Source organism: Chrysoperla carnea, chromosome 1, assembly GCF_905475395.1.
Source record: "Chrysoperla carnea chromosome 1, inChrCarn1.1, whole genome shotgun sequence".
Taxonomy (NCBI): Eukaryota; Metazoa; Arthropoda; class Insecta; order Neuroptera; family Chrysopidae; genus Chrysoperla; species Chrysoperla carnea.
The window spans coordinates 97,206,044-97,227,403 of record NC_058337.1 but is presented as its reverse complement, the minus strand read 5'-3'; the positions used below and the strand labels follow the sequence as shown (position 1 = coordinate 97,227,403).

Sequence of the window (21,360 nt, the reverse complement as noted above, 5' to 3'; positions counted from 1 at the left end):
AATGAACAAAAATATGTTACCCACCATTATATTTTTTTTTTTTATAATAAAGTCGCAAATTAAATACCTAATTTCAGTTGAATAATTCCTGAATAACATTTGGTTATGCTGGATCAAATCTTGGTGGAATTTGGTAATGGAAATAGCTTGTATACTTTTTAATGAATGTTATGATAAATTTTTACGTAATTCAATTTTGCTGAATTTTTTTCTGTCGTATTTATCCCAGTATGGAACTGTATTGTTAAACCATGTTAAAAAAATTTGAGGACAACAGCTAAGTTTAGTTGGCGAATGGTGACTAAATAATAGCAAAGTTGCAAATCTCATGCTTTGGGGTTAGACTTCATGTATTTATTAATTCTACCGCTCTACTTTTTTTTTCTTATTCTACAAATAAATAGAGTAGAATCAGATCGCAATCAACCCAAAACCGAAACTGCAAACTATACATAACAATTGCATGTGTAGTTTGCAATGCCTGGAAATATACTACGGTAGTCAAGTAAAATAGTTTTTACAAACAAGATGCAAGTGGAAGGAACGCATAATGTTTGCCGAATGCTACCTGAAAAATAGTTTTTCTTCAGAAGCAGTTCTCCATCACTAACGTCATATTTCGTTCTCATAATGATTGGATGCGTGGCTTTTGAAATATAATCCAAAATCAGACACGAAGAGCGATTTTCTCAGAAACTATGCATTTAACCGGTACATAAAATTACCTTATATACAGAGTTTTATCGAAATCGGAAATAAAATTTTTTTCCCGATTTTTTCGATTTTTTCTAAGGGGTACCCCTTAAGAAAATTGCAAAAAAATCGAGAAATTTTTTTTGCCTTCGATATCGATAAAATTTATTATATAATACAATTTGGACCTAAAAAATCCAAAAATCGGGTTTATTTAATGATTGGATGCGTGGCTTTTGAAATATAATCCAAAATCAGGCACGAAGAGCGATTTTCTCAGAAACTATGCATTTAATCGGTACATAAACCCGATTTTTGTATTTTTTGGAACAAAATTACCTTATATTCAGAGTTTAATCGAAATCGGAAACAAAAATTTTTTCCCGATTTTTCGATTTTTTCTAAGGGGTACCCCTTAAGAAAATTGCAAAAAATCGAGAATTTTTTTTTGCCTTCGATATCGATAAAATTCATTATATAACATAATTTGGGCCTAAAAAATAAAAAAATCGGGTTTATTTAATGATTGGATGCGTGGCTTTTGAAATATCCAAAATTAGACACGAAAAGCGATTTTCTCAGAAACCCGATTTTTGTATTTTTAGGGTCAAAATTACCTTATATACAGAGTTTTATCGAAATCGAAAACAAAAATTTTTTCCTGATTTTTTCTAAGGGCCCTTAAGAAAATTGTAAAAAATCGAGACCCAGTTGATCTATGTTACTCATTTACGAACTCGACTTCACTTTTACGTCCTGAACATGCTATGAAAATATGTTTAGGAGTTACAAACTTGGGACTAAACTTAGTATGCCTTAATATATTTCATAGATACATGGTATAAAAATATTTGCAGGGTGCATAGAAGATGGAGGGGGCAGCTAAATCGACCGCAGCGCTGCTAATTTAAAAAATTTGTATTAAATAATGACTTTTTGACTAATTTTCAACTGTTTACATGTAAATAGAATGGTAAATATCAAATTAAAAGTATTGAAAAACAAGTGAAAACAAACAATTGAGTTAATTACGAAATCGTTTGTTTCATTACGAGTTCGGTTGCAATAACTCAAGTTTTAATGGAGATATTTGAAAAAATAAATAAGATTCTTAAAATAAATTTGCCACTCCTATATAATTACGTGGGGTTTTCTTTTGCTAATGGCCAGGGCCGGATTTAAAATTTTGCCGCCCTTGGGCAGTCGAATAAATGCCGCCCCATCACTGAAATTTCACTCAAAGTTATATAGATTTGATATCTTATTTTTAAAAAATTAAAATATTTAATGAATTGCAAATAATTTATTATGCTTATTATATACTCAATATAATGTAAGAAAATATGTTTTTGTTCTTAGAACTACAAATTTTGCACTAAGCTTGACTCATAATTATATAACAATAATTTTTTTCACAGACAAACACGTCTGACTTTTTGATTTGCAAATTGGTCGATTAAATCTTCACAATTCAAACGTTGAAGTACGTCCGATTCGATGCATAGAATAGCTAAGCTATTGAGTCTATTTGCACTCATTGTAGAACGCAAGTAGTTTTAACTCTTTTTAAACAAGAAAAAGATCGTTCTGCGCTACAGTTTGTTACAGCTAAAGTAATGAAAATTCGATATGCAATTTCTACGTTCGGAAACTCAGTCTTAAATTATCCCCTAAATAATAAATGATTAATTGAAAGAATAAAAAATTCCTATAGAGAACTTTTGATGACTATAAAAGAAATTTTTTTCCACTTTCCAAATTTTGCCGCCCTAGAAAATTTGCCGCCCTGGGCACTAGCCCCGACTGCCCCTAGTGTAAATCCACCACTGCTAATGGCTCGGTTGCGACTTATAAACTAATAGCGGTCCGGAAAAATGTTAAAACTTAATACTTAATATCGTGTTAGCTTCATTGCTATTGCATGAAACGTATTTTTACGTGCATAACATTAAAATATAGACTCATATTTTTAAAATAAGTAAATAAAAGTACAAAAATATCATTTATTGGCCAATTTACGGACGTTTCAAATCAAGCGCTGACCTTATGCAGTATCATTTTTGTTTACAATTTTATCCATATCTCCGGTTCTATTGGCCGTATCCAGACGAATAAAAAAAAGAAATATTCGCTTTTTCAAATAGACTAAAATGGTACATATGTTTGCTAAAATTTTAAACAATTTAGGAGCTATAGCCGTATAAACAATTAATTTGTTTATAACAATCCCCCCCCCCCCCAGTATGATTCAGCGGGTCAAAATACGTCGAAATACACTCCTTGTTTAGTGGGACCTGTAAATGCATACGAAACCTACTCAGCGCCTACACTATATACCTATGTATGCATAATACCTAACTTATCTGTTTATTTATTATTTGTTTCGGCTGTTTTTAAAGCGGCTTAAGGAAGTAAAGAGGATGAAGTAAAGAAGGCAACATATTTGGCCACATAATAAGACCTAGATGCCGCACAATGATCTGTATGAAGGGTTAATAATTACAAATGGTAATCATTAAAAGTATCTGATATAAAATGTTTTATTTTCGTTTAATTAAACAATTGTTTTAATTATGTGATTTACATAAAAAGTTATTACCCCACATGAGAACGAAAAAGGTTTAAAATTATTTTGAAAATTGTATGCTTCAAAAAGATTTCCACCAAATACTAATATGTACCAAGGTTATTTCAATAGAGTAATTAAATTTTTACATTACTTATTTTATCAAAAATTCATTTAAATGTACTTTTATTTTTTCAAATAATTATTAGTTATAAGTTATATTACTTTAGTTCTGGTATTGCACTTTTAATAATAAATTTGTCATATCTGAACTGAAATATTATGAAACTTCTAATATTTGTTAAATGCACAATACAAGTGTATTAAATACAATTTTTCGCCTATAAATTATTTTTAAAATAATCTACAGAAATTTTTATGTTACCGGATAAGTTAAAGAGTGTATACATGATATGGAAAAATTAACAATTTGCCAACTTGTGTGAAAAATTCAATTTTCATACTAATTTGTTAGGGGAAAAGGATAAAATGTAAGTATTTTTAACATAAACTGAATTTATAATGTTTGATTGAAATAATATTGTATTTTTGAAATAATTTATTTGAGCCTTTCTATATCGAACATCTGTAATACTAGCTGACACGGTAAACTTCGTACCACCTAACAGTCGATTTTTTATTTAGGTATTATTTATTTTTTTAAATATTTTTGAGATTTTTTATCTGTAAAGGAAAAAAGTATTTGGGCTATAATAGTTATGATTAATAAACATACAACTGCAAATACTATTACAAACCTTAAAACATGGCATGCAATTTTCCAAATGAAGTAATTTGAAAGCAGTCGCTGTATTGTTTTGATTTCCCGCAACCCCTCTACTAACACTTAAATTTTATGGTATGGTAAATTAAAGTTCAAATTGACTTTTAATTACTATTACAAATCTTCTGTATGGGAATATAAAAAAGTGTTACTTTTAGACTTTCCAGGCAATTTTTTTTAAATTTTTCTTTTCGTAAGATCCATCCTCGTACTTCAAGAAATATTATAAAAAAAAGAATTAGCCAAATCGGTTCAGCTGCTCTCGAGATTTACCCTTAGCAATACATTCAGCGATTCATTTTTATATTATAGATTTATAAAAATCTCTAGTCACGGTGTTTGTTCTATCCTCACCCTAAAGTGGTGAAAAAGGGAATGATAGTTTGTACATGGAAGTCACATGTAAATAATTTTATGGACAAATATGGATCAATGTTTGCTACAATGTCAATGTTACTAAGGTTTTCTTAACTTCATGTGGTTTATTATGTTTACAAAATATAATTCTCTATATTATCTCCAATTTTTTGGGCGCCCGCACAAAAGCGAATGCGCATTGTTATTCTGAATAAGCCCAATGCTATTAGTTATTGACGTACCAAGTAAAAATATTTCGAAAAAAAAAATACGTATGGAGATTGAAAAACGAATATTGCATTTTTAATTTTTCAGGAACTTTTATTTCGAAAACTAAGCGTCTAGAAATTAAATGAGTACTTTTTAACTTAAAATTAGATCAAAAAAGAAAAAATATTTTGAAAAAAATGAAAATTTGGTAATTTGCGTACACCCCCCTGCACCCCTTGTTTATCTGTCGAATTTTCTCATTAACGAACTTGATCTTTCAAATACCAAAACTCTTCTTGATACCAAAATTTATTCAAATCAGATTTAAATTGCGAACGCTATAGAGGGTACATATACGTATATAGATATATAAAAATATGGTTATTTTTGGCGTCTATTAGGTGGGATCGATTAATATTTAAAGAAAATTTTTTTAATTTTCCATCATCAGTACAAAAGCAATATAGCTCCATTTTCTTCGGAAATTCGCGTATACGTTCTTGTACGAAAAAATTTATTGTCTTACTAAATAAACATTTTCTGTTGTTTGAACATTATCTGGTAATGTACTAACAGATTAAAGGGTACTACTTATAATTTAAAAATTATTAGCCTTGTACTGAGCAAGTTTTTCGTTTTTAGACCAATGTGTAAAAGTATATAATGTGGATATAAAGGCTCTTTTATACCACTAGTTTGATTTACATCTAGGCAAATAACTATCACGAGTATGACAGAGTACATGCGTTAAACAATGCATCTAAATAAGAGGTATTATTGATGTTATATAAAATTGCAAAAGTGATTTGCATCGTGGCTTCGATGTCTTTTAAGTTATACAACAGTTCTTCTGTTGTGAGCCTGCAGAGAGTGGTGATCAACACATGTATATAATACCTCTCACTTAGATGCATTGCTTAACGCATGTATTCTGTCATACTCGTGATATATGCCTAAATGTAAATCGAACTAGTGGTATACAAATAAATACATAATATACCTACATAGTAAAGTTTTCATTGAGAGTTGAGATCAATACAACCTCGACAGTTAGACGCTTGGAAAACTATCAAGAAAAACATATTACCTATGCAGCATTTTTTTTTTTGTATATATCTGTCTTATTTTAAACAATCTACCTAAATTTTATCATGATTTGCAAGTTTTTTTTGAAAATCAATTCAAGTTTATAACAGATAAGATATCAAATACGAGTTTAAATTAGAAAGTTGTTCTTTATAAAATAATAAATAACTTTTGTTGGAAACATTTTTTCGTCAAATTTATAATTTTTCCAACATATTTTGTTTGTTTGTTTGTTTTTTTTTTTTATTAATTTTTCTATTATTTATAAAGAATACTTTTCTAATGATAATGATTTTTTCTATCTATAAGTTCAGAGCAAAAATTGATTTTTAAACGACCTTTCAAGGTCAGGTTAATTTTACGGTTTCTGTTGGAGGTCTCCCTCTAAACAGACCAACTTTTACTTGGGTGTGTTGGAACCACCATGAAAAGTTTCAGAAATTTTAATAAAAGCTTTGAATTTTGATACGAAAAAAAAATTTTGGGTAAAACTTTTCAGTCCGTTTTTGCCTAAACTATTACGAAGTAGAGTGAGCTTTTCATTGAGCTTGAAAACCTAAGTCAAGTTTAATGTTTGCGTAAAATGTGCGACTACACTCCAAACATTTTTCGGTTGAAGCATTTTTATCGATTAAAAAAGACACTCTGTATAGAAATATAATTTAGTTTTTGATTTTTAAGCAGCAGTGCAGTTACCTCATTCGTTATGATATTAATTTCATCCTAAACACAGACTTATTTTGAAAAATAAAACTCTTTATACTTGTTCTCTTGTGCCATTAGTGTTCGGCCGAAGTAGCCATTTCTGTGTGTAGTCGGCTATCGGTACAACCTTTGGATGAAGCCGAAGCCAAAGATTTAATTAAGTCGAAGCCAAAGATAAAATTTTACAAGCTACAATTAATAATATAAATGATTTTAAAACTTTAATATTGAAGATTTATATTGACTGTAAATAAAAATAAAAAGGTAATTTAAAGCATCTCTAGAAGTGTATATACTTTCGGCGAAACCTTCGACTTCGATCCGAAATCCGGCCAAAGCCGAAGGTTTCGCTGAAGGTTATTTTTTTGGGTGGAGTTGGCCGAAGCCAAATATACAGCCTCAGCATCACTATCTTTGAGATCACAATAACTGGCGATTTGTATAACAAAATAAATAATTGCTACAAAATAATTAAAAAATTTTGGCGCCTTGAAATAAAACGCCTCATTTTCGATCATCAAAAAACCTTTCGGACTCCTTGTAATGAATCATAAATTTACAAATGTGTTAATCACTTTTCTAAATGAAGTACCTGTAAACATCACATTTCAAAATGTTAAAAACTTAATAATCACCATAAAACTACGTGAAAATGTATAGCAATAAGCCCTCAAAAGCGCGAATACTGCACAAGAACACTTCATATGATATTCATACAAGATATTATTATGTGCACATAGTTTACAATCGTAAACTGTTCGTTAAAAATAGCGAACATGTACGAACATTAAGAGAAACAAACGATTACTTGATGAAAATCATATATTGGTGCAAACAAGAGAAGAAAATTCACGATAATACCTTTTATATGTGTAACGGCGCATTGTGGAAAATTGAATAATAATAATAATAATCGTTATTTACCGAATGTGATTTTACCATTTTGTTTAAATTGTGAAAAATATTAAATATAAACATGCATAATATTGTTAGCATTTATAGTGAATATATCAAACAAAACGTGTTTGTAAATAATGTGAAATGTAACCGACAAAGGAACAGAATATTATTTAATAATATTTGGTAGATATTTTTGTCAACATGTTTATACCTTAAAATGTTGTGTAAAACAGAATCAATTGTTACGATTGCAAATTGGTTTGATTTTAGAAAAAAATATAATATTAATAACATAAATTAATATTCAGTGATTCAAATTGTTGTTTATCTGTTACTTAAATGACCATTTTTTGTGAAACATCAATGTTAAATCAAGTAATTATTAAATTTGTTTATTTGTTTTAATTTAGTTAAAATCTAGTCAATATTGTTTAGACGTTAAGTATCTTTCTAATTATTAATTTGGTAAAAATAAGATAAAAAATTTATACAACATTAGAATAATATACTTAACTCACTTTTGGTAAAATTACAAATATTACATGGGGTTTACGCTATCACAGGGTGAACGCAAGAGCCAAAAAACCCGCAGACTCTTGCTTTATCGACCTCATTAAAGGCATGGCCAACCTGTAGATCACAGGGTGAACCCTAAGACCAAAAAGCCATTTTTAACAAAAGTGATTTAAGTAAACATGTAAAATAGTTAATCGATCGATTACGGTTTATTATCATCACTCTATGAATCATAAATTTTAAATGTGGTTTTTTGAAATTAATTTCACATTCAGAAATTAATCCTTTTCTAAATTAATCGAAGGAAGTAGTGTTTATTTAAAACAATAACATTCTTTTAAATCACATTTGATTATGAAAAAAATTAGTAAATTTAATTAAGCCCAACGAAGGGAAAATTAAATTTTTTGGATTCTGATGACGTCATAAAGTTCAAAATTCGTTTTTTTTTGATAAAACATTCAAATTTGATCCGATCTTATTGTAATTTTTTTGAAACCCACTAATTTTGAGTCATTCTTTTCAGCTTTGGTGACCGTTTTTTGCTAGCTATTACTTATGTGCTTAAATCCGCGACTAGGACTCCACATTCTTGAAACCTATTAGAGCTAGGTCAATTTTGATCACAAATTCGAAAAGTATGACCCAAATTATGTAGGATTATATACCTTGTTTATCAAAATTGGATAAAATTTCGATGTGATAGAGCAAAAATAAATTTTTTGGATTCTGATGACGTCATAAAGTTCAAACTTCGATTTTTTTAATAACACAGGCAAATTTGATCCGATCTTATCGGGTTTTTTTTTGAAACCCACTAATTTTGGGTCATTCTTTTCAGCTTTGGTGACCGTTTTTTGCTAGCTATTACTTATGTGCTTAAATCCGCTACCAGGACTCCATATTCTTGAAACCTATTAGATCTAGGTCAATTTTGATCACAAATTTGAAAAGTATGACCCAAATTATGTAGGATTATATACCTTGTTTATCAAAATTGGATAAAATTTCGATGTGATAGAGCAAAAATAAATTTTTTGGATTCTGATGACGTCATAAAGTTCAAACTTCGATTTTTTTAATAACACAGGCAAATTTGATCCGATCTTATCGGGTTTTTTTTTGAAACCCACTAATTTTGGGTCATTCTTTTCAGCTTTGGTGACCGTTTTTTGCTAGCTATTACTTATGTGCTTAAATCCGCTACCAGGACTCCATATTCTTGAAACCTATTAGAGCTAGGTCAATTTTGATCACAAATTCGAAAAGTATGACCCAAATTATGTAGGATTCAATACCTTGTTTATCAAAATTGGATAAAATTTCGATGTGATGGAGCAAAATAAATTTTTTGGATTCCGATGACGTCATAAAGTTCAAAAATCGATTTTTTTAATAACACAGCAAATTTGATCCGATCTTATTGTAATTTTTTTTGAAACCCACTAGTTTTGGGTCATTCTTTTCAGCTTTGGTGACCGTTTTTTGCTAGCTATTACTTATGTGCCTAAATCCGCGACTAGGACTCCACATTCTTGAAACCTATTAGAGCTAGATCAATTTTGATCACAAATTCGAAAAGTATGACCCAAATTATGTAGGATTATATACCTTGTTTATCAAAATTGGATAAAATTTCGATGTGATGGAGCAAAATAAATTTTTTGGATTCCGATGACGTCATAAAGTTCAAAATTCGATTTTTTTGATAAAACAGGCAAATTTGATCCGATCTTATTGGGATTTTTTTTGAAACCCACTAATTTTGGGTCATTGTTTTTAGCTTTGGTAACCGTTTTTCGCTAGCTATTACTTATGTGCTTAAATTCGCTACCAGGACTCCACATTTTTGAAAACTATTAGAGCTAGGTCAATTTTAATCACAAATTCGAAAAGTGTGACCCAAATTATGTAGGATTATATACCTTGTTTATCAAAATTGGATAAAATTTCGATGTGATAGAGCAAAAATAAATTTTTTGGATTCTGATGACGTCATAAAGTTCAAAATTCGATTTTTTTAATAACACAGACAAATTTGATCCGATCTTATTGGGATTTTTTTTGAAACCCACTAATTTTGGGTCATTCTTTTCAGCTTTGGTGACCGTTTTTCGCTAGCTATTACTTATGTGCTGAAATCCGCTACCATGACTCCACATTCTTGAAGCCTATTAGAGCTAGGCCAATTTTGATCACAAATTCGAAAAGTATGATATCTTATTTATCAAAATTGGATAAAATTTCGATGTGATAGAGAAAAATTAAATTTTTTGGATTCTGATAACGTCATAAACTTCAAAATTCGATTTTTTTGATAACAAAGGCAAATTTGATCCGATCTTATTGGATTTTTGTTTGAAACCCACTAATTTTGGGCCATTCTTTTCAGCTATGGTGACAGTTTTTCCCTAATTGTTACTTATGTGTTTAAATATATTATTATATTATGTGCGACCAGGAATAGATTATGAATAGATAATGACAAAATAATAACTAAAATTTCATTTCTGAAAAAACAATAAGAAACATTAAATGGGGGGTAATTATGACTCTAGTAACAATTATTGAGTTGTTCTCGAGTGTTTTTTTTTTGAATGATGTAAAAGTGGGCAGTTATTTTGATAATAGCCATATCAGTAAAAACATGTGTGTAAAACTTCCTATACTATTACCATCAATTATTATTTAAGAACACAACAGAGCGTTCGTCACGTAAGAGCTGCGTAATCTTAGCAAATATTTTCTTACTTAAATCAAGCGTAACACCATTAATTTGTTATACTTTCTCCCAACTTTCTGTAGATACTATACGTAGTAAGGAAATTTATACGAAAAAAAGTATTCGTTTTTACTTTCCCATATTCATTGCAAAAATGATTGAAATTATTGTAGTCGAGTCTGGAAACACATTTTAATTCTCTTTCAAATTTTGGGATTTTTTATTTCAGAGATTTCAGGAATGCAAAAAAGTTCGCCTTACGCTGTACATAAAAAAAAAGTTCTCAGAGCTTTTCTCCGAAACTGGATGAGATAAAGTTAAAACTAAGTATGAAGCTTAGAGTTATAGCTGTCTATAAATCCTATTTTCATAACAATCCTATCTAATAATATTAAGAGAATGAAAGGGGGTGATTTTCCCAAATTAGATTAGATATTTTTAAGGGCCTAATTTTTATTTAAAACTTTTTACAGTCAATTATTTTTGTTGTTGTTCTAAACAAAAAAAACGGGTTTCCTTGTTAAAAAAATAATACCAAATATATAATTTTGCTGCTGAATAAAAATGTATAAAGAAAAATTTTTCTTTATACATTTTCTGGCTATCTCATTAATTATTAACTATCTCATTCTGAGAATTTTCAGTCCCAGATTTAGATTTTATAACTATAGATAAAAAATCATTTAACTTCATTAAATCATTATATAGATTATTATATTTATTTAATCCAAATCTGGTTTTAAAAAATGCAAAAATTAATGAGATAGTCAGAAAATGTAGATTTTTAAAGAACGTTTTTGAATTAATATTTTCCGATTATTTTGCATTCTCGGGCTGCCTTATTGGTTTTACATGTTTTCTGACATCAAATTTGGATTCAGCGAGATCCAAAATTTCCTTTGAGATATTATTAAAAACTACTTTTATCTTACAATAGGGAATATTCATGAAATTTAAATTTGGTTCAAATATTTTTCTTCCGTAACTTTCATGACAGGACATTTCAACTAAACCATTATTTTAGTAATTAATATTTTTTTAATTACTTTAAATTAATTAATAAAATTACAAATTCAGTGAGGGCATTTAAAAACTTCTAAAACGGAAATTCAAATTTTTATATGGACGTGACATCATAGTACATCATAGTAAATTTGTTGACATACTGTATGATATTAATTACTTACATTTTATATGGTAATTCATTAAATTATACTATTCTATGGCTTTTAATTAGAAAACTTAATAATAACGAGTGTAAATTCTGTGTTGTAAATTCATTTATTTAAAGTGTAAATTATACATTGAACTGTCACCAGTTGACAGATCACGTACTTATACGTCAACAACAGAGAGCGCCAAAAAACTGCGTTTAAATATCTCAAAATTATAAAGTATTTCAAATATTTTTTTATACTCAAATACAGCATTTTTAAGCAGTATTTATATTTTTTACTTTGTTATAACGGTGTAAACAATGAATTAAAAATATAAAAAAATACATGAATATTCCCTATTGAAAATTTTTTTTTTGAGAATGCCTATTTCTAAAAGGGAGAGAGGGAGCAGCTAAAAAATTTAAAAGAAGAAATTTAAATGAATAATAAGGTGGCATTCCTACGAATAAATATTCTATATAGTTATCTTGACTTCTATGGGCTTAGAGCAGGAGTACAATAGTAGCGAAGACTAAGACTCCCTGAAATGTCTTATAGTACGGTAGTGTGTCAACCAAGTTTATAGGCGTATAATTAAGGGAGAGTATTAGACCCGGTAAAATCAGTCATTAAGCATTATTTTCGCATGGAAAATTTTGCAGGTTGCAGGTGGATAACTCGATATATTGTTAAAACTCTTTTTAAACAAATAAATGATATTCACCGAATTGCTTCTGCAAAAATTGTATCATATACTTGGGGTCAAAATATACAAAAAATATTTTTCTCTAAACCCTCCAGTTTTCGATTAAAAAAATCGCAAAATTTGGAAAAATATGATTTTCGCCAATCGACTCGGTATAAAGTCAAATTATTTTATTTCCAGTAGATTTGCGATATCGTGCTCTCTTTTTATGATTAACAATCAAGCACTTAAAATGCACTTAGGCTAAATATTTTTAAGGGATGTTGTTGAGTAAGCTTCACACTACAAATAACAATTTTATACATATTTTGAGGGATGAAAGTTAAACATCGCGTTTCCAATTTTACGATTTATTTTCTCGAAAACTGGAGGGAGGATATTAGAAGTATTTAGTGATAATTACTCTATATCAAATCTTAAATCCTACCTTTTAAGATAATTTGCAAATCAATCATTATCTTTTTGACGAGATAAGAGGGAGAGTTTGTTATCGTAAAGAATTCATATATATATATATACAAGTGATTGTTTAAAGGTTATACAAAAAATATATATTTATCTGGAAAAACAAAAACACATAATTGTGCGAAAATTTTCTTATTGGGATAATGAGTGATTTCGCGGACGAATGTAAGTATGTAAAAAAAAACTCTAGATTTAGAAAATTCATTTTTATGAATTAAATTCAAATACAAATATTGATAATATTTTAATTGAAAGTAAAAGATAATTACATCGAGCTTTGTTTGTTTTTAAATTAGTAATATAAAATATAAATTGTGGAAACATCAGATGAGTAATTGTAGTGATTTTTTTTTAAGCTTATAGTTTTCGTTAAATTATTTTGTTTAAGCCTGCTACTTTTCAACTACTTACTTACTTTTCAATAAAATTTTTGAAACAACAAATTTTTGAAACGCGTATTTTTTTGCTACTCTCATTGCGCTTATCTTGATTTTTCTATTTCGTCTCTTGAAGTCACTTTATGTTCGCACTATTGTAATTTCAATGCTTAATGTGCATACCTATACATACAAGATGGGTCATTTGAATCTATAATGGCTGGCTAATCGCTCCTTTTTTTAAAATTTTAAGAAGCTTGATGGGGTATATTATATTCTGACATCAGATTGAACCTAGTTCTTCGAGTTTTTTATAGCCAATTTAAATCCTAAGGGGTAAGAGATAGAATAACACTTTAAATCAGGCAGTTGAAACTCTATTTTTTTTTTTATATTTCTTAAATTCTTAATAAAAATCTTTAATATTTTTTTATTTTTACATACAAATTTTGCGTTTATATTTTAAATTTTAACATGTGACATCTCAAAGCTTTTAACTCCTCTATCCCTTGTCACACAATGTCACATTTCGTTAACCCGCTCCCCCCTTAATGAATGGCGTAATTAATGGATGGTCCCTAAACCATTTTTTCTAAACCAAAATCGTCAGCTTTCAGAGGAAATGCGACTTAAAAATATGCCATTATTGCATTTAATGGAAAGAAAACATGCTAAATACGGAAAAATGCTTGAGCCAAAAGTTACCAAGGGCAATAGAGGACATTCGCCTGTGTCCATGACAAAGACCAACAATTATCGATAAACTTTAAGCGTATTGTCTTTCGATTATGACCTACGTATGACGTCACTAGTGAGTATCTTCCTCTTTGTTTAATTAGGAACGATCATATCTTGCATACTAGTAAATATTTTTAAAAACAAACTTCACTTTTCTATTCGTGAAGTGAGAATTTTTATCTTAAGTGACAAAAAAATTTAGTCCGACCCCCTATGGGGTGTTGTAGGAATGATAATAATAAAGTATGATGCTGCTTTGGATGATTGACATAGAATAATAGAAATTAGGGTACATTCAAAAAAAGCATTTTTGCGACGAAATAAAGCAGTTTGGGTAGGTGCCTGCAAAATCTGAAAATTTTATTTTTAACACGGGCGCAAAAATATATTTGTTTTGTTAAAATAAAAAATGATTCAAAATTATTATTCGTAAACAAAATGTTTTTAATTTATACAAGGGTTTGCGTGCATAAAGTAAATAATATTTTGAGGGTGTTAGATTTAAGGTGTGTTGGCAGACCTTACAATCCAAATTAGAAATAAAATTGTACATAAAATTAAAATTGGGTTAATAAATTTATTCTAGATTAAACAATTTTTTTTATACCATGTATATGAAGTATATGATAACTCAAAAACGAAAAGAGATATCAATTTTATAGCGTGCTCAGGACGTAAAAAGTGAGGTCGAAGTCGTAAATGAGCAACATAGGTAAAGGTCTCGGGTCCGTAGGATCCATATTGTAAACCCTTAGAGATAGAACAAAAGTTTAAATGTAAAAAAAAGAATAACTTTTGTTTGAAACATTTTTTCATCACTATTTACCCGTGAGGTCGCAAATTAGCTTAGAAACATTATATAGTATGTATACAGGTACCTATTGTTTATATTTTAAATTTATACGTTACATATTATATTATGTATGTGCGTTCGTTTGTTTATCTTTCTTTACATGGTATTTCAACAGTTAACCCAGTCAATAGTTTGTTTTAACTTGTTTTTGTTAAATATTTTATTATTATTTTTTTAGTGTTTGCAAACGCAAAATGCGTTTGGGCCTGCCCTGGACCCAATTTTGGAACTAGGGAAAAAATCAAAAAGTGGGTGATAGACTTAAACACTCTCAGTTTAAATCCAAATTTGCGACCTTCTAGATATTAATAAAAAAATTCTATAGCACTTTCAAGATCAAAAAAAGTGCGCCTAATTTTGAACTTTTATTTAAAATCTGTTTAAGTCGGTTAGATGCAATATATTGGTTAACTCAAAGCATTTGTTTCAGTTCGCATAATGGAATATGATTGTTTAGCGTATGATTGTTTTGCATAGTGGTCGGTGCTGGAGATTAGATAGCAATTGAAATGGCTTTATTCCCACCAGAGACACACAGCCTTACGTTGGGTTAATAATTTTCGAACAGAAGGCTCAATAATAAAAAAAACTAAGCATCTTTTTCATCACAAGCGAAGTATTATCGAAATATCACGTGAAATTATGCATTTTTGTAACTCCTTGATTTTAACGTCCGGAGAGATTGTTCGGATAATTTTGGGTACATCTAAAATCATGACAACTCCATTATAACAACTGAAAAAGAAACGGTTTGAGTTAAAGGATGTATTACCTGTAAGAAACTGCACTCCCCTCTCTTTGCTAATGATAGATTATTGATAATGTTAGGTCCCACCCTGTTTAGTAATTTTTAAGAGGGAAACCGATTAATTTACACAGCTCGTAATTAAAATGTTCTATTATTGATAAGACTAAATGATCCGTCATGGTCAAAGTACATAACTTGAAGTTTTGCCATAATCTGTTGTCTGTAAATAATAGTTTTTTTTTATTTTTTCAGAATGAACGAGCCTCTATTACCAATAACAAAGCATGAAAACCATTCACGTAACAAAAGCGTAGAAATAATAAAAAGTGGATATTGGAAAAGTTCGTTATTATGGGTGCCAGTTATTGTGTGTATCACAATATTAATTATCGTGGATTTGATTGAAATACAATCGTATTCAGTGTACAACAATCATATACCACATTCAAGTGTTGAAAAATTGAAAAAAGAGCCAAGCACATTGTTCACAATCGACCAAGAAGGATGTCGTATTCCGTACTTAGAAGAGAATGATCGTAGTATCAAACAATATATTTTTAAACCCAACCCTATAAATTGTACCGTTGATACTCCAGACATAGTGACACAAACGCATAATACAATTTTTATAGACGCTAGAAATTATTCATCAGTAAAATGTTGTTATCGAAGCTTTTGGCGACGAAATCCAAAACCAAAAGAGAAAGATACACAATACATAAAGAGTTCGTTATGCACAAATATGGAAAATAATGAATTTACTGAAATTAGTGATGAATTTATAATTGTTCAATGTACGATAGACAACAAAAAATATTCATATTTTCATAGTTTTGTACAAAAGAATAAAATTAGTGATAAACTTAAATTAAAAGTCAATAATAATGGCGAATATTTAAGTGTTTTAGTTATAGGATTAGATGCGATATCCCGTTTAAATTTTCGACGACAGATGCCAAAAACATTTAATTATTTAAGGAAAACATTGGATGCTAAGGAAATGATTGGGTATAATAAAGTTGGTGATAACACATTTCCAAATTTAATGGTTGTCTTAAATGGGATGACTGACGACGAAATTGAACATACATGCTTAGCTGAAACAAATCAAGAACGTTTTGATAAATGTCCGCTAGTTTGGAAAATGTTCGATGAAAGTGGATATATAACAGCTTTTGGCGAAGATGCAACGTACATGGGATTATTTACATATTCCCGAAAGGGATTTTTTAATCCACCGACTGATTTTGATTATCGAGTATTTGATCAACTTGCCGAAGACGAAATTGGACATAATCATTTATTAAATAGTGATTTGTGTTTAGGTAATGATTTACGGATAACTAAATTATTACAGTATATTAAAGATTTTGCAACTACATTCAAAAAGCATCCATATTTTGGTTTTTTCTGGGGCGTATCAATGTCCCATGATTATTTAAATCATCCATGTCTTACAGATGAAATGCATTATCAATTGCTTAAAGATTTGTATGAAAGTGGATCTTTGAAGAATACTGCATTGTTTGTGATGAGTGATCACGGAATACGTTGGGGTGGTATTCGTTCAACTTATCAAGGTTTTTTAGAGGAACGTTTACCAACCTTGTTTGCATACACACCACAGTGGTTTCGTGATAAATATCCATCAGCTTGGGCCAATTTAATAACAAATACTCATAGATTAACCACTCCCTTTGATTTACATGAAACATTTATGGATTTGAAGAATTTAAATTTTTTAAAAACGGAAAAATTAAAAATGCGATTAAAATTAAGTAAAGATAACAATACGGCAAGCAGCCGTGGTTTAAGTTTATTTTTACCAATTTCCAAAGAACGTACTTGTCAAATGGCAGCGATACCGAATCATTTTTGTACATGCCAATCATTTAGGCCATTAAATGTATCTTTAGAAATAGTTCAAGATGTTGGACAGTTTGTTGTTGATGAAATGAATAGATTACTAATTGGCTACAAAAGTTGTGCTGAATTAAAATTAGAACAAATTATTAGTGCTAGTGTAGGTATTACTAATGTAGGAACAAAAGAAAAATTAAAACATATAAATCCCGAGTATACTGTTACACTAATTACAACTCCTGGCCAAGGCAAGTTCGAAGCATCGGTAAGATGGAATGCTGGTGTTCCACAACTTACTGGCACAATTAGTCGAATTAATTTGTATGGGACTCAAAGTCGATGTATAAGTGATTTTCATTTGAAATTGTATTGTTATTGTCAATCGACATTTAGATAAGATTATGTTTTTGTTGAAATTTTTTATGATTGTCTAGTTTCCATGCTAAATTCATTGAATTTTTGAACATTTACAGTGTGCCACGAATAAAGTTGACAAGCAGCTATTTTTAACCTCCGACGCAAAAAGAGGGTTGTTATATGTTACGGAGCTACTGTGTCACAGGCAGACTACTATATATGTCTGTCTGTGGCACCGTAGCTCTTAAACGGTTAAGCCGAATGGAATGCGGTTTTCGTTTGTTTGAAAGGTAATTTGATAGAGAGTATTCTTAGCTATGTCTGAGAAGGCGGTGTCGGGGGTTTTTTAAATTTTGTTAATTTCACTTGTCTTTACTTATGTTCACCTAGAACCGAATCGATCTCAATTTAACGGCGTTCATAAATCAAAGATATTGGGAGAGAAAAAAATTATGATTAATACAAAAATAATTAATATGATATTGAATGATTTAAAAAAAAAAGAGTACTTTAATCGAAAGAATTTCGTTTAATTTTAATAAAATTTACAAAAAGTAATGTTATGCATGAAACTAAACGTACAATATCTATCGATATTTCAAAAAAAATAACTTTGATACCTATACTTGAAGTTTTTACAAGTTAATAATTATTATCTAAATTATCAGAATTTCACAATTTTAAAAAAACCCAGGTGTTTTCTGCCGATCGCACCGTTCTAGATTTGAAAGGATACACACCCTTATTGCTAACCAAAAAGTCAATCAAGCTCAATTTAAAGATCAATTCAGATTTAAGGAAAGGTCTCAGATGTTATAGGGCACCCGGTAGGAACGACATAGTTTGCGACATATTATGCATTAAATTGTTTTTGTAACTGTATTAGGTACTCTTCTCGATTTCTTCTGAGTCATTTTCGCAATTCATTGTTAATATTCATAACAAAATGAACACAATTGTTTGTGTAAATTTATATGAAAATAATTCAAATCATATCAAGATGGTTGATAATTAAAGAAAAGTTGTTATTTTTCTTTAAAATAAATAATGAAAATAGAATAAAAATTTTTTTAGTGATAATATGAGACTGTTTAAGGAAAATTGATTTTTTTTTTGCGAAACAAATTTCTTTAATCTTGTCAATTTCATTCATGGACACAATGTACTTGACATTAATAGGGAAATATTTTGTAAATTACTTTTACAATTAAATATATATATACTCCACAAAAGTATTATAAGATAATTATTTTTTACACACCAAACTTTACCGAAATTTCAAAATTTGGAAATCCTATTGAACTGCGATTCAATTGGTTCCGATTGAAGCACATCTAATATTTTGGTTCATTTTCAGTTTGTTTATGTAATACAATTGACGTTTGTAATAATAGAACTTGTATTATATCTATAACTATTGCTGCATTACCGTGATCATTATGTAGGTTTTACTCCAGTAAACGAGGATTAAACCTCTTAATTATTTCCTATAGCTCCGATTGGCCTAAAAATTTGACGGTAAGTAGATAAATACCCCAAGAAACAAAAGTTATATGGTGCCGAGTGGTGCATTTTACCAGGAGGTGGTAACGGAGGTGGAATAATATATGTTAAAATAGCAACAGGAATCGATAGAGTCATAGGATAGGAAAAAGAGTTAGTTGAGATACATAAAAAATCTTTTTTTTAGAATTATGAATATTTTAAGCAGAAAATTTTGTTTTTTTGGTTCTAATATATTAACGGTAGCTTCTGATCGAGTCAACCAAGCCAAACAGGTCTAAGATAAACAGCTAGACGAAGAGAAATCTGTTAGCCTTCTAGCTTCGAGGAAAATCAATGAAAATGAAAAATATAATCAATGATCCAAACTATAAATATCATTTATCTATATGAAAGCATTTATTATTCCTATTGCGCTTTAATATATGCGCTTTATAATGCGTTAATATATGCGCTTTGTCAGGCTGCGAGACAATGGGGAAAAACGGTCCCTTTTTTGGTCTCTTTTTTAACGGTCAATAATTCACTTATTGCGTTTCCTATGCTTTTAAGCCTCTATGTTATATATAACCTCTATGCCTAAATCAAATCACATAGGTACCTACCGAGTTTCATAAAAAATCGAACCTTAATTGTGGTTGCTAGAGCGCACACAGGCATACAAATTTATAAATAGATACATATTTGCTTTCATCGCCCGCAATTAGAAAACTACCCGTTAAAAAATTTTGTAACCGTGACAGCTTTTGATTAGAACGATCCGAAGAAAATTTTGAGGGAGTTTCATAAAGTTTCACAGAAAGCCATTTTCCTATTTATAATACCAAGACATGTATAAGTCTCTGCGGTCGCTAATGACCTAGACGTTAAAAGCGACCTTAAATAAAATAAAAAAATACCAAGACATTTATTTTTAAAGTAGAATATTTCTGACATCTATTTTTGGTTTTCACAAGCTCTTATCTTGAATTTGAACCTATTTTAAAGATAATGAATTCATCTGGGTTTAAGCAGTTTAAGTTTTAACAATGGTAAAAAGTCTTTAACAATAAATAAAATGAATGCTGGTTTAATCTTGAGTTTTTCTTTTAAAATATATTTTATTCTCTTATTTCGACGTAGTGTAAAGTTCATGTCGCTTATACGGGGTAAGAGGGCTTTATCAAAGAATACAGATACATAAGCTTTATAAAACATATGACCATAGATAAAAGATTTAGGTTTCAACTTGGTCGACAACAAGGGTCGTACCAGACTTTATTCGCGGCTTGTATTGTTAGCCTTGCGTTTTAGAGTATGCGATTAATATCAGTGGCCATATGAATTTCATAGTTTTAAAACTGAATATTGTGAACTGAACATTTCGTGTTGTCAGATTTTATACGGCACAATGTAACTACATAAAAATATATTAGGCCGTACTTAAAATATATTAGTCCATTAATTTACAAGGACCATAAATAGATAGCCTATTTTTATTGAGACTTGTTTGACCTTTTGAACGTCGAATTTGTGTACCAGAAATAGACATGATATCCTTGGGGTACATTTCCTAAAGAATATTCGTAATATTATCAGTATTACCGTTTGACTTTTTGCATATATTAATATACAAACCAATATGCAGGCAATGCATTATCTTTTCCTCGAAACATAACTCCAGAGTTGGTAGCGTTGATAAATCGATAAATAAAATAATATAATCAACTGTATTAACTGTAAAATAGGTATAATCAACTGGTACTTCCATAATGGCTTCAGTTTGTAAAATAAATGCCTTGAAAAATACATTTAAATTTAGTTTTCGCCATTCAATCGCTAGGTTGCGACTTGTACAGTGCCGGATTAAGCCCATCGGGGGCCCTAAGCCAATAAAATTTTGGAGCCCCCCTTTTTTGAATAATTGTAAAATTAATCGTTATTTTGAATATTTTGAGTTTCAAAATTCATATTATCATGAAATAAATTGGTTGAATAGAAATTTTTTCGAAATTTAAAAAAAAAAATAACTTGAAATTGAAAATTTTTGTTCAAAAATAATCATATCAGATTTT

General features: G+C 29.4%; 1 protein-coding gene across 3 annotated transcripts; it reads left to right on the top strand.

Annotated features, from left to right (window-relative positions):
* The first annotated feature begins 7,535 nt into the window (after positions 1–7,535).
* LOC123305415 lies at positions 7,536–18,801 on the top strand. Of its 3 annotated transcripts, none has more exons than XM_044887123.1 (2): positions 7,536–7,676; positions 15,836–18,801. In XM_044887123.1, exon 2 carries the CDS (start codon positions 15,837–15,839, stop codon positions 17,841–17,843), a length of 2,007 nt encoding a protein of 668 aa, XP_044743058.1. In that variant the 5' UTR covers positions 7,536–7,676; position 15,836; the 3' UTR covers positions 17,844–18,801. The 3 variants fall into 3 exon arrangements, with proteins under 3 accessions (XP_044743058.1, XP_044743059.1, XP_044743060.1); XM_044887124.1 differs by lacking the exon at positions 7,536–7,676 and adding an exon at positions 12,971–13,032; XM_044887125.1 differs by lacking the exon at positions 7,536–7,676 and adding an exon at positions 15,410–15,451.
* The last annotated feature ends 2,559 nt before the right edge of the window (positions 18,802–21,360 follow it).